At 35.1% G+C, this 13,952-nt stretch overlaps 1 protein-coding gene across 2 annotated transcripts in view; it reads right to left on the bottom strand.

The window, feature by feature from the left end:
- Nucleotides 1-13,880, bottom strand: part of LOC124302293 (disintegrin and metalloproteinase domain-containing protein 10) — a 104,114-nt gene extending 90,234 nt beyond the window's left edge. For both annotated transcript variants that reach the window (XM_046758286.1, XM_046758285.1), the window contains exon 1: nt 12,608-13,880. In XM_046758286.1, the coding sequence (XP_046614242.1) occupies nt 12,608-12,677 (70 nt within the window). In that variant the 5' untranslated portion in view covers nt 12,678-13,880. The remainder of the gene's footprint in view (nt 1-12,607) is intronic.
- Nucleotides 13,881-13,952: the final 72 nt, after the last annotated feature.

The following is a 13,952-nucleotide window of genomic DNA, read 5'->3' on the forward strand; positions in this document are numbered from 1 at the left end:
GAATGATGAAATTATCTAAAATAAAACGTATAACCGAAAATTTGCCTGTTTGTAAAATTGTTCAGTGTTTACAGTTCGAAATTCTTTGTAAATAATGTTTACCGGTAATATTTACGTAGCGAGTTACAAAGTTATACATATATAATAAATTTCCGACGACGACGATTAATAAACATGGTAAAACGATGAAATGAATTTAATAAACAAAAATCCGCAAGCTTGATACACGTGTTTTTTTTTTCTCATCACGAATATGGATTAAACACATCACGTTTGCCAAATATGATTTTCCCTAGCTGCTAATTAGTATTACACTGCAGCCTTGAAAAAAAAAAAAAAAATAAAAAAAAAACAAACACAAAATGGGAAAATTTTCTCTCGAAGCTTTGATGCAATAATATTAATTATTTTCGCGGTATACGATAAATAACAGATAATTACCTAAGTATTGCGCACTAAATTTCACGCGTAGCATCTTTTCCCATTGTGAAATTTTTCTTACTTACAATATACAGAAAAATAAAGAATAAGCAAAAATAATCGATTATTTCTCCTAAAAATCGGTTTTTGTTTTTTCACTCTCATGAACTACGCAATACAATATCAATTTATGTGATTAAAGTATCAATTATTATCATCGTCTCGCTTACCAAACATCTACTTCGTATAACAAGTGAAGGATGAATGAATATTTTCACATGAAATTGAAAAATATTTTTAATGAAACTATAAACTATCAAAAAAAACTTTTACGCTATTAAGACGACGTACCGAAATTTACGAGATTTTGGTTTCAAAAGCAGGGTTTCAAAAAAACAATAAAATAATCGATGAATTGATTAATTCTTACCGAATCAATCGGATCGTGTTCGACGATTTTTTTCGACTCGATTAATCGATGCATCGATTATTTTCAGCTTTGCGGGCGTCGCTGCCGATATTATCGCATCAATAGGCACCCGGGTAAGAAAAAAGGTATTAAAATTTTTCGTAGATACTTTATTTTCCTTTCAGGAATGTATTTTTTCCGAACTGGATCTCGGAAAAAAAAAAAAAAAAAAAAATGACAACGACGAAACTCCTCGTATATTCATTCGGTTCGACGTAGTTTTCGCTTGTCAAGTAATTAGCGAGCTTAATGGGATGAATGAAAACAAATTGAACGATTCAAGCGGTAGGACAGGGGTCAGTGTAATAAAGAAAGAAGGGCTTGGGTAACTCTTCTTCGTTTCGTTCAGGCGGTTAGTTCTCCCCACGATACATTATCTTTCTAATGCCGGCCTGGCAGTTACAGTCGGGAAATGAAAAACGAAAAAGGGATACGATGGCGGACAAAAACAAAGAGAGAAAGGATAAAAAAAAAAAAAAAAAAACGTTTTTCATTGAAATATTTCTATGTATATAATGTATATGTTTTTTTTAACGATACCTGTTTTACACAATTTTTCTAGTTATCGTAACGAATGAAATTTTTGTCACTACAGCCGTTGTCGGACATTTTTCTGATCTTAAGAGGCTCGAAAAAAGTAAGGAATCGCCAAATTTATGTAAAAAAAAAAACAAAAAAAGTGCTTTTCGACGAAAACTAATATTTTTCCTGTATCACCGAAGGTGATGAAAAGTAAAAAGAAATAGATAGATAGAGAGAGAGAGAGAGAGATAGGAAGCTGGAAGCAAAGGATTCCCTTTGGCTTTTCAAAGTCGTTCGAGAAGAATGGAATCGGATGCCGTCGCTGCTGCTGCTGCTGTGCTGCTATGCACGTGGTGCTCGTCTCTCGTCTCTCGTCCCTCTCTCTCTTTATTTCCCTCTATCTCTCTCTCTCTATTCTCTTCTCCCGACCACCGCGAAGCCGCCTGGGCATTGTAAATTTGCTTTAGGTGCTACCCTACTGGAATAAGCCACCACCACCACCACCACCACCATAGCCATGTCCGATTCGATCCTTACGCCCCTTCGACCCCCCACGAGAGTGACTGACTTAGTATCGGTATGCCGGTATCAGCGACTTCCCTATAAACGCGTACTAGCGAAGAGCTTTTACCGAGCTTTTAATCCCGGTATTTACTTTTTGTTTTTTAAGTTTATAATTTTACGAAGTGTATTTTTTCGTAAAGGCGTAATATTGTACGTATACAGTATATTATAAGATGAAGCTGAAGTTAGTTAGTTAGTTAATTAGTTAGTTAGTTAACGGTATACACACGTACCTAAATGCTGAAACAAAAATCACTGTTTTCTAAATTCGGAATAACCGAAGGTGGTGAAATTTTTTTTCTAAATTTTCATTTAGTCTAATTTTTTATAATTCTTAACATGCATCGTTTTATATGCAATCTAGATTGCCAACTTCAATGTTATATTATTTGTCGATATATTGTCTCCGCGTGTAATTCGTTGCATTTGTGTATGGGGCATTCCATTACGTTTTGATCAAGATTCTAAGACGATGTATCAAATTAGCTTCGTAATTTTTTGTGGGAAAAATACATGACGAATAACGCGATCCCAATTTTTTGTTTCAGTATTTTTTCAACCCGGCGTATCTCAAATATGATTGAAAAAACTTTTTTCAAAAAGCCCTACTTTCTAAAATCTGAAAAAAATATAGAAAAATCTCGTAAAATATAACAAAATTTTGTGATACCTGTCAGAAGGTGGAAATTGCATAACTTCTAAAGACAAGTAAGAAAAATAGAATTAAAAAAAAAAATATTTATTATTATCGGATTGCATTTTTGCCATAATTAATTTTTCTCATTCATCCTTTGAAGATATGAAATCTCCATTTTTTTAATAGACGTATTAAAAATTTTGCTACATATCCCAAGATTTATATGAATTTCCACAGGTTTTGAAAAGCAGGGCTTTTGTTTCAAGTTTTCATATAATATCCCATATAAATGTGCTTGCATTATAATATACTATGCCTGTTATGAAAAATAAAAAAATTCAAAAACTTTTTCAATATTTCGTCAAACACGTGATATATTTATAAGGTGCTGCTTGCCAGACAGGCAGATAATAATATACGTGTATAGAGACTCATCTGCAGGCTTTAAATTCACCCACGCAAAGGTGAAGAAAAAACAGACGGGTGGGGGTGGGGGAGGGGGGAGGGGGGGGGAGGATACGTTGCTACGGAATATAATTTTATTTCGTCAGGCTTTCGGCAATAAAGAGAGCGAAGTGGAGAAAAAGAGAGCGAGAGAGCGAGAGAGAGTGAGAGAGAGAGACTGAAAGGGAGAGAAAAAAGTGAAAAAAGTGATATTCTGTACACGTCATGTTTTATATCGAAAAATGTGACAAGGCGAGAAGCGAAATGAAATGGAAAAATTTGGTAAAATTATTAACCTTCCGCATAAAGAGTAGAGTAGAGAGTGATAAAATTAAGTTCTGGAGTAAACCTCTCTGAGAATCAAAGACAGAATATTAGAAGACATACAATGCTTGCAAAACGAAATAGTGCAAAGAAAGAAGTGAGAAGACAAAGGTTTTTTCTTTTTTTTTTTCGTTTTGTTTTTAGAAAATCGACGGGATAAACAAGTTAATAAGCAAGCAGATAAGAAAATATTAATAAAATCCGAACGAAAAGAAATGTAATTAAAAAGCAACTCTTTTGTTTTTAGAATATACAAGATAATTAAATTAATAATAAAATACGATAGAAAATATAAATAAATGCCGGGAAAAAATTAATTAAATTAAAAACTAAACCTTACGTAAGAGAGAAATTTACTTTTTTACAATTGATTGATTGATGTTTATTAGCTGTCTTAGCTATTTAATATATATATAATGAAAAACAGTTATGATTGGTCGTACATGTATAAAACCATCCAGTAATATTTAAGAATGTGTCAATAAAAGCATAACTGTAAAAGATAGCTACAAGTATTTGACTCAAATGCATGAATGCAAGAATAAAAGTGTAAAACTTAAAAGTAAATGTATAAATGTACAAAACAGCTGAAAAAAATTCAGAAATACAAAGTCAAAATATAAAAGTAAACTGTATAAAATAAAAAAATAAATAAATACAAGTGTAGAGATGAGAGAGAGAGAGAGATGAAAATGATAATTGGCGATAAAAGAAGGAAAGAAGGAAAACAGATAATATTAAAACGCATTTGTTCTTTCCGGAAATTTAACTTACAAACCACTCTCACAGTCTTTACTTAACGATGTCATCATCATCGTCTTCCGTTTGTTCAATATCGAATTCCTTCTTCTAATCGCTGATATACAAAGCGCGTTACAAGAACTATTCGTCATCGACGTTCCGATGCGCACGTTTTTTTTTTTTTTTTTCATGAAACGATCATGGCCATAATCAACCGATATAGACAGGATAAAAAAGACAACGAATTTTTCTCAACTGTCAAACAACGTTACTATATACAGATCGAATTACATAATACATACGTTTCAACGTTATACATCCAATTCTCCGTTAATCGCTAATATTTAATTTTCACTACTGTTATCAATTTATTGATTGTTTTTTTTTTTATTTTGTTATTTTTTTTTTTTTTTACAAACTCTTGCGCGACCGATTCAGTAAATAATTAATCAATACTCTCTTGTAAGTGAAAATTATCGTTTACACATATAATATACATCTCGCTGCTTAACATCGCGTTATTATACACAACATACGGGGCATTCCGAGTCAAATCATCGGACTTTAACGTACAATGAGTTCTTTGTTTTTTGTTTTTTTTTTGTTTTTTGTTTTTTTCATCTTGGTCCGAAATATGACTTCAAATTTTTTAAATGTTCATTCCTTTTTTAGCGAATGCACGATCTCAAGAATCATATAACTGAGCGAAAACGTGAAGAGACATTTTTTGAAATGGCGAATTTTTTTTTTCTACAAAATTCCGAGCTCAAATATTTTCATCGTAGTTTGAAAATGGGATAAAAAGTTTGAGATTTACATCGAAATATATTATTATTGTTATTGTTATTATTGTTATTATTATTATTATTATTATACAACGTGTAAAGTTATGCCACGATTTATGTCGATGTTGAAGTTCGTAACGTACATACATAAAGAATTACCTATTTTCAAAATTTTATAACGACACCGAAGGAACTACGATGTCAAAAAAAAAATGAACATATCTCGTTTTATTACGATTTACTAAATTTCAGACAATCCTTGAAGTCCTGAGACAATGGTTATTTTTATCAGGCTGAAGTGTTATATTAACGTCAACGTAACGAAACCTGAAGGCAAAAACATCAACAATATTATCGGTCAAATTAAAAATGACCTTCAAGGAGTTGCCTTTTCAAAATTGAGGTGAATTTATTTTTTTTTTATTTTTTACAATAGTTTGTAACAATAAATCTCGGACCCAATTAAATTTTTACCCAGCTACAAAGTAGCGATTTATTTACAGTACAAAGTTGCCAGCTCTTCGTCGTAATTTTTTTCTTAAACGTGAATCGTTCCAATACAAACGTTTCGTTATACTTAACTTCAAAATGGTAATACGTGGTTTTCCGCGTTATTTCGTGCACATGTATTATAATAACCAAAGAGTAGGGTAATTACGTACGTACATTTGCCCTGACGGTGACTAAGGTTCTCAAATCTCGGCCCTTGGAGAAGGGTTAGAAACGTGCACGTGAATACTGATTAGGCGGGTTGGTAATACAAGGTATAAGGACTGTAAGGACTATGAGGACTATAAGGTATAAGCGGCAGGTGGAGAGAAAGGGGAGAGAGAGAGAGAAAGAAAGAAAGAGAGGGAGAGAGGGAGGAAGAAACGCGATACGCCTCCTTATACTCGGCGAGATTTGAGGATATTCTCCCCCCTTCCAAATTACTTCCTCCCTCTTCTTTTCCTCTCTGCTGAAATCTGGCGCAGAAGCGAGAAGAGAAATTTTTTGTTTTTTTTTCCCCCTGCCTTTAATTTCTCACGCGAAAAGATTCTCTGTATCGTTTATATATATATACAAATATAAGCGTATCTCGTATAAAAATTTTTCATTTGAATAAATGGTTTACGAAACTCTCTTCAATTTTTTTATCATCATTATTATACACTGCAGAACCTACAGAATAATTAATTTCAAGGTAAATGTCTATCAAACAGATCGACTTTATACGCTTCTGATCTAAAAAATGACGCACGAAATTGAAGGAAAAATAAAAATCTCTCTCTCTCTCTCTCTCTCTCTCGCTCTCTGTCTCGCTTTTCATTTCAACGAAGTTCGTCGAGTCAACGGTATTACAATATTTGAAAACGATGCGACGATAGAAGCAAAAAGAAAAAAAAATTTATTTCGTTACTTTTGCGAACTGCATCTGATACTCGGTGAACCGTAAAATTAAATCAAATTGTTTAGGTATACAAAATAATTTCGTAAAGTCAAATTTATCGACATTATTTTCATTCTTTATTTTTATTTCGTCCCCAGCGTTCGGTAATCGTGTATTTAACAAAACGTCGATTGAAAAAGTATGACGAGGAGAGTTTCGTTGGTGTCGCTTTTGACATCGTAACGATTAGATTATACACGCTACAATATAATACTAATTACTCAGTTTCGAAGAATTCAACATCACCGATAACGTTCTTCTTCTTTATTACGAACATTTAAGCTTCTCGACAGTCCGATATATTACCAGTATTCGAGTCTTTATCTAAACTGCGGCGATACGATGAGATGCCTAGTGTCCTCTCTTCCTGTACGTAGATAATTAGGCACACATGTCTACACCACGTGTAGGTAATGTGTGACAGTTCTTAAATTTAATACGTAGCTGCATACGGTAGAAATAAATTGTAGCGACAGGACGCACGATTTTATAAATCACGAATTTAATACGGGTTCAAAATTTATTGATCATATATATATATATGTTCGGTGATAAAAATAAATAAATAAATATATATATACATACGAGACCTGATAATTGATTCATGACAGTGTGAGGATAAAAATATCACATGCATATGTATAATACAAGGGATATATATTATACAGGGTGTCCCAATTTAAAAGACGCACGATGTTTGGAGCCGATCTAATGGTTCAATTGAAAGGTATGCGTCTTTTAAATTGGGACACCCTGTATATACATCGTAATTTGATACAGTGATAATAACGATCATGTTTCGCGAACAAAAATTGATTTCATGAGCGTATAATAATAATAATAACAATAATAATATGTCAAACTGGCATTACTTTATAATATAAAATGTAAAATGAATGTGTTAAATACAACATTATTTTGGAAATTGCGAGTTACTCTGTGGATGTTAAACTTGTAGAAAATCTTTACACACTTTTTCGTATTATATAATTTCATGAATTTCAAACGATTCCGAAGTAGCGAAATAACGATTTTTCTCAACGATAACATCGTGACTTTAATCTCCGACCTTATAAATAAATTGCCTCTGCCGTCAGTCGCGTGCTTCGCGATACATGTTTGCAGGAGTACGTTATATATGTAAAAAAAAAAATTAAAAAATGTGTAACAATTATACGTCCAACATGTGAAAATAATTAATCTATAAATATAGAATAAGAAACATCGTTTAATATTCACGTCAAATTTTAAGCGATCGAGATTGAAGTTTCATCAAAAGAAAATTCAACAATTTTTACTCGCACTGAGTTCTGACGTAAAAGAAAAAAAAAACATTATTCAATCATAGAAGCTATCTTTTATTTATATTTATTTATTTATTTATTTATTTATTTATTCATTCAAGTATCAAATATTAGAACAACAAAAATTTTAGAGTTTTCGATCAATATTGATCCGTCGAAACTATCAAATCATACATATATACAATAACGAAAATTTAATAATATTATTGTCAATTTTCTTTCGTTTTTTCTTTCTACAATTATTATGCATCGCGATTATAAGTAGGTTCACAGTACAGAAAAAGAAAGAAGGAAGTTAAAAAATTGTGAAAACCAACAAGTATGTAATACACGTTTTTCTATATCGTCGAACGGGAAATAAAATAGAGCAAATAAATTTATGCCTCTTTCTTTGTCAATTTTATTTGTTTATGTATTTATTTTTTTCAATTTTATCTCATCTTACCGCGTTAAAAGTCATCGACATTGAAATAAATTTGCGAAACATATCGCAGTACATGATGCATACAGAGCATTTCACAAAATAAAAAAATAAAATAGAATTAAAAAAAATAAATAAAAACGACCAAGCCAAACCGATGGGATCGGAACTTTGAGTCGAATATTTTTTTTTATAAAAGGTTTGGAGTTTGGAAAGATACTCCTAAAAGGATTTTTCAATTGCCGTCTTTGTTTGGACAGGATCACTATCGGTCGATTTGAAAAATTTCATATTCAAGGCTGGGTTTCTAACAGAAGAAATGTATAATTCAAAAAAGCATCAAGGACAAGAAGGTACTGTTTTCAAGCCCTCGTACACCATGGAATAACAATTTTTCAATTTTTTACACAATATTTTAGAATAAAAAAAAAAAAAAAAATATATATCGCTACGAAAATTAGAGCTTCTTTTTTTTCATATATTTTTTTTTATACACATTGCACCCACATGTTGAGGCTGCAGTTTTGCTCCATTGTGCCAATACGGTAGGATTTAATACGTAGAGATTTACGATTTGATAATACACTGTACATGTAATCGAAACGAAGCAGCGCAGCGCGCGTGTGTTTAAAATATACGACGAATCGTGTGTTGCACGTATAGGGCATTCATCGGTATGTCATTGTCGTAGTTGGGTGTAACAATTCGAGGTTATACAAGCACGCGTTCCCGTCGTTGGTGGAATAAAATTTTCAAGGCCATTCCTCCGCTTCTCTCCATTTCATTCTCATTCTCCTTTCCGGATTTTAATCTACAAGCTCGGCGTTACGTAGATCTATATATTCTATAATGTACCGTGTGAAACGTGCTGATAGGCGATTACAAAAGTAAAACATACTGCCTTCGTTGACGGATCAAATTTAGACAGGCAGATAAGAACTAGGCAGGAAAAGAACCACGACGATAAAAAAATAAAATAATAAAAAAAATGTAACTACTTCTCTTTGCTTTTTCGTCAAGAGAAGCGAAGGACATAAAGAAGAACACGGAAGACAAAGGAAAAAGGGAGTAAACGAAAGGACTAAACTTTCATATAAACGTAATAGTTTATGGTTTATGGGGTTGCTGATTACGAATCTGAAATTAGATTTGAAAAATTCAAAATGGTGGAGCGAATACGGTGGACGACAATTTCAAATTTTATCGAATATTGTCAAAATACTCTATGCAGGGATTTTCGGCGTCGCTGATTAAATTCGACGTACTGAATTTTCAAAATCTGATTTCAGATTCGTAATCAGCGATCCGAAAACTCCCTGGACAAGGTTTTTTTTAACCGGATTGGATGGAATTTGAAATTTTCATATGATATCAGATTCGTAATCAGCGGCCTCATAAACTCGTAATTTATGTAAAACACGCACCTGTATAGGAATTATTCCTTCAATTTTCACGATTTTTGTCAATCAATTTGTTTCACCAGTAGGTAGTCGTCACAGATAAAACACGAATCAAAGCTCAAACATCCATACCGCACACCTCTCGTGGCAACGAATGTAAAAAATACCCAACGATAATTATTAATTTCGAATTTTTCAGCTTCTAATAAAGCTAGCGAAATATCTTCTTTACTTTATTTTTTTTTTTTAATTAAAGTTCAAACAATTCCGCATAAAATGATTGTATCACGAGAGTGATTAAGTTGAACTAAACAAATAAAAACGAACGTTAAAGAGGTTCAATCCTTACAGTCTACTCCAAGTGTACAAAATTTTTGTTTGGGGGAAATTTTACCCTTATTGCGTGTCAGGGGTTGAAAGAAGAGTACGTTACCGGTATTATTGTAACAACAGTCTTCTTGTTTCTAACTTTTGTCTAGAAACACTTGTCGTGAATAATAAAAAAAAAGCATTTTTTACAGTTTAATTCATTTTTGCCTGTTCAACATCATTTCTTTACGCTCAAAAAATTCGGTGTTATTTTATTCCGTAACGTCCGAGATCGTTACAATATTTTCCTCGCTTCGATTATCGTTCGTTCGTTCTGTCATCTCTCTCTCTCTCTCTCTCCGTCTCTGGGGAAAGCGAATAAAATTCCACACAACATTCTAACCACCACGTTTTCCTCTCCCCAATATACGCTGCCTATGTTTTTAAGCGTTGCGCCCTTCAAATGGTAATCCTGGGGATCATCCGGTCTTGGGTAGCGTTAATTAATGCCTCCCCGCGTCTCTTTTCCCCTCCTCACTCGCTCGCTCACTCAGTAACTCATGCGCTTGTGTAAATACATTCTCGAGAGTTTTAGGGTCGGGTTAAACGCATTCAAAGCCTCTTCGTAGTGCCTCTGCACAGCGTCACGGGGAAGCCAAAAAAATAAAATAAATAAAAATTACTCTCAAAAGAGAGTTGTTAATACGTCCACGGAAGAGAAAATTAGATCGGGAAACAAGAATTATGAAATAAAACAAACGAATCTCGGTTAGAAATGATAAATAAAATCCCTCTTTCACATGATCGTTAAATTCATTTATAGAAAAATTATGCAGCCGTCGTTTCGTTGTCGATAAAATTTCATCTTTTATGCTTCTTTCTTTTCCCTACAATCAAAATCGTTTTAAATTGGCCATAAAGTTATATCTACGTAAAATTTTGATGTCAAACTTTTCTCTACCCGTTGCCCTTACGCAATATTATACGTGTATATATACTGATCCAAATTGTAAAATCGATAATCACTTTACGTTTAATTTATACTTAAATTCATTTCTACGGTACGCACGCGTACGTACGCACGTACTTGTGTTATTATTATTTCACCTATGTTCGGTTGTTTGATTTCGGAATGTTCTTTGATATTTCATCAGAAGAATTAATGAGGTGAAAAAGTTTGCCCATATTTTCTCTACAGCTGCTACGAGCGTACATCATTACTGTACACGAATAAGTACGTAACAACGCGTTGTAATTTATAGTACAAGATTCACGGTGGATAGACGTAATATGTTCGTTTCTAGATCGTATAGATAAACAGAGCGCGTTGAGGAGAATAAGATACACGATATTACAAACGCACCCTGCCTATACTCCATATTCGTTGAAATTCATGAGAAGAATGAAAAAAAAAAAAAAAAGTGGTAAGAGGTGGAATGATAAAATGGATACAGTATCCAAGAATGTATATAAAAAGCAAGCATCAGCAGCAGCAGCAGCAGCAGCGAACACGGTAAAATGATGCATATGCGATTCGGCTTCTACGCATCTACATAATACGTATACAATATACATACACCCGTTGTTCAAACGGAGTTTAAATTCCTAGGTCTAACATATAAGTAGCGGCAACACGGTTGGCCCGAAAACTTAGGGGAGAGGGGTAAAAGTGGCGAGCAAAACAAAGCGAAGAGCAGCAGCTGGGGGGGTCCATTTTTAAATCTCGAAGAGAGTGTCGGTTTCCTTTTTTACTTCCCCCCCCCCCCCCCCTTGCCCTCGTAAAGAATAAGGCGGGATTTTTTGTAGATCTTTCTAGAGTTTCGAGAAGAGGATTTTCAAGATGTCGGAGTCGGCAGTGTTCGTGTAATGACGGATTTTTAGAAAAAATCGTTTATTTCAGGAGAGCTTAAGCAAACGTAAGATAATGGATATCATTTTACATTTTGAACACTTGACACGTACAGAGTCATTATGAAGATGATGCAAATTTGTGATTTTTTTGCTCAATGCTCCGTTGCGTTAACGTTAATAAAATATCAACAATCTCGTAGATCATAAACGTTTATCGATATAGGTATACGCATATGTATACATAAATCCTTAAATAACTTTTCAAAGAGTACACTTATCGTAACATGATAAGAAAACTTTTTTGCAGAGCGTTCAATTCTCTACAAAAAATACTTTCTCGTCTCATCACTATACGAATGCGATGACGAGTCATAAAGTTCCAAGGTCAATAAAAAAAAAAAAAAAGTCTTTTTTGGGCTTTTTATATACAGTCTAATAAATAATAACATCGTCGCTGCAGTTTCCGACTTCATCATCTTGTTAATAATTTGTTTCGAACATCCTGACTGACGAATCATAACCGAGATTCGGGGAAGCTTGAAAGTATAAGAATACCAAGAATTCCCCATTACTTTCATACATCGCAATCAAGGTTCGTATTAATGTCGCGACGATGACTGGACGGACAAATCGAGAGTTAACGAACTTGGCTACAACGTCGCCGAGAATTCAGTCTGACGTAAAGGCTAAAAGGACCAAAAAAACGGACAACATGGGGTGGCCGGGTGGTGGAGGGGGACGGGGGGGGAGGTAAACAAAAGAGGGAGGAGACTTTTATCTCTCATTGTCAGGGAAAATGACGGAAAATGGAAAACTGCGATTCGGATGACGGATACCTGTCACGGGATCGTCGGACGCGGCGCTGGCTGACAATGAGCAGCAGCCTTTCGCCTGGGCGTAAAGTTTGACCGCTATAAGCGGTGATTCACACGGTCAGTCGAAAGAGAGGCGGGTAAAAAAGGTAAAGGTAGGTTGGTTGGTACTCACCGCTTTCGATGTAGGGGACGAGTAGCAGCAGGAAGAGGACGTATCCGCACTCACTGAACATCGTAACCATCGCTCGTGTTATTATCACAGAGAACGAATTCACGCGTTATCGTCCACCACTTTCACTCGTTTTTCATTTATTAACTCGCGAACCCTCCGCCTTATCCTTCTTTCAGCGCCTACTCGTCGTGTTGTTGTTGTCGCTGTCGCTGTCGTCGAGTAACTTGCGATATTCCCGTTTGTTCACTGAAAACTTGTACAACCACCACCGTTTTCACCACGGAATTATTTTCCACCCATCACCGCACGCCTAAGCCATGATCACCAGCTTTAATTACTGCACGGTTTACAGCTGACCGACCGACCGACCCAACCAACGAACCCACCTACGTATACTCAACACATCGCTAGCCGTCGATTCTGATACTGACGGCAACCTTTGTCCTCGCGTTCAACGATCTGCGCGCAAGCGTCGACGCCATCTTTAATCAAAATGGCCGAATATGTATTGTCGTGACGTCATAGAGCTGAGCCGGTGAACAAACCGCGTTTTCATACGACGTTCGAATCTAGTAGCTATACCAGAATCGCACCTTTTCACACTCTCGGAGAAGAGACTTCGAGGACTTTCGGGCAATCTCTTTACAGCATATCGTGCTAGAGGTAGCTTTGCGATTACGGAAATTGTAGCAGAGGAGTGAGAGAGGGAAGTATATGTTGATGTACGCTCTACATCTGATTCGCCGACAAATCTCCTCTCACAATCAGTCGATCAAATACAGAGTGAAAGAGACAGAATAACCCTAATATATTTTTATCTTACATTACTTGGGCTGCATTTTTCGCGATGTCGATGGATTGGATGGCTGTCTTCAGTAGTATGTGCTTTGAGTACAATTTTTTGACCACTCATATTCGTAGGACGCAGAAAACACGATCAGACTAGGGCGCATTCCGAAATTAGCCTACACGCTAAAAACTCCCTAGGACACAGGCAACGCTATTCGCGAACTCGGCAGCACAAAAGAGATAGCAGATTATTGTTAAAACAACTGACAGTCGTTCATTCCCGTCATACCTTGCAGTTTCGATTACCGACCGATGGGAGAAACGTAGTAAATTCACATCACTACAGCTTTTCATCGTTCTCAATAACTACGTTTGATTGCAACGCTTTCACACACTCCGCGTACATTCACGAAGCTTTCGTTTCAAATATTTTGAACAGCCTCGATTGTTGTCTGACGCAAGACCACGATCGGATGAATCTCCAGCAACTCACGATCCAGTTGTCACACCTCGCCCTCCCGATTACCGACTGTCGAAAGAAGCCGTAGAGACGTCC

This window comes from Neodiprion virginianus, chromosome 4 (assembly GCF_021901495.1).
Source record: "Neodiprion virginianus isolate iyNeoVirg1 chromosome 4, iyNeoVirg1.1, whole genome shotgun sequence".
Lineage (NCBI taxonomy): Eukaryota > Metazoa > Arthropoda > Insecta > Hymenoptera > Diprionidae > Neodiprion > Neodiprion virginianus.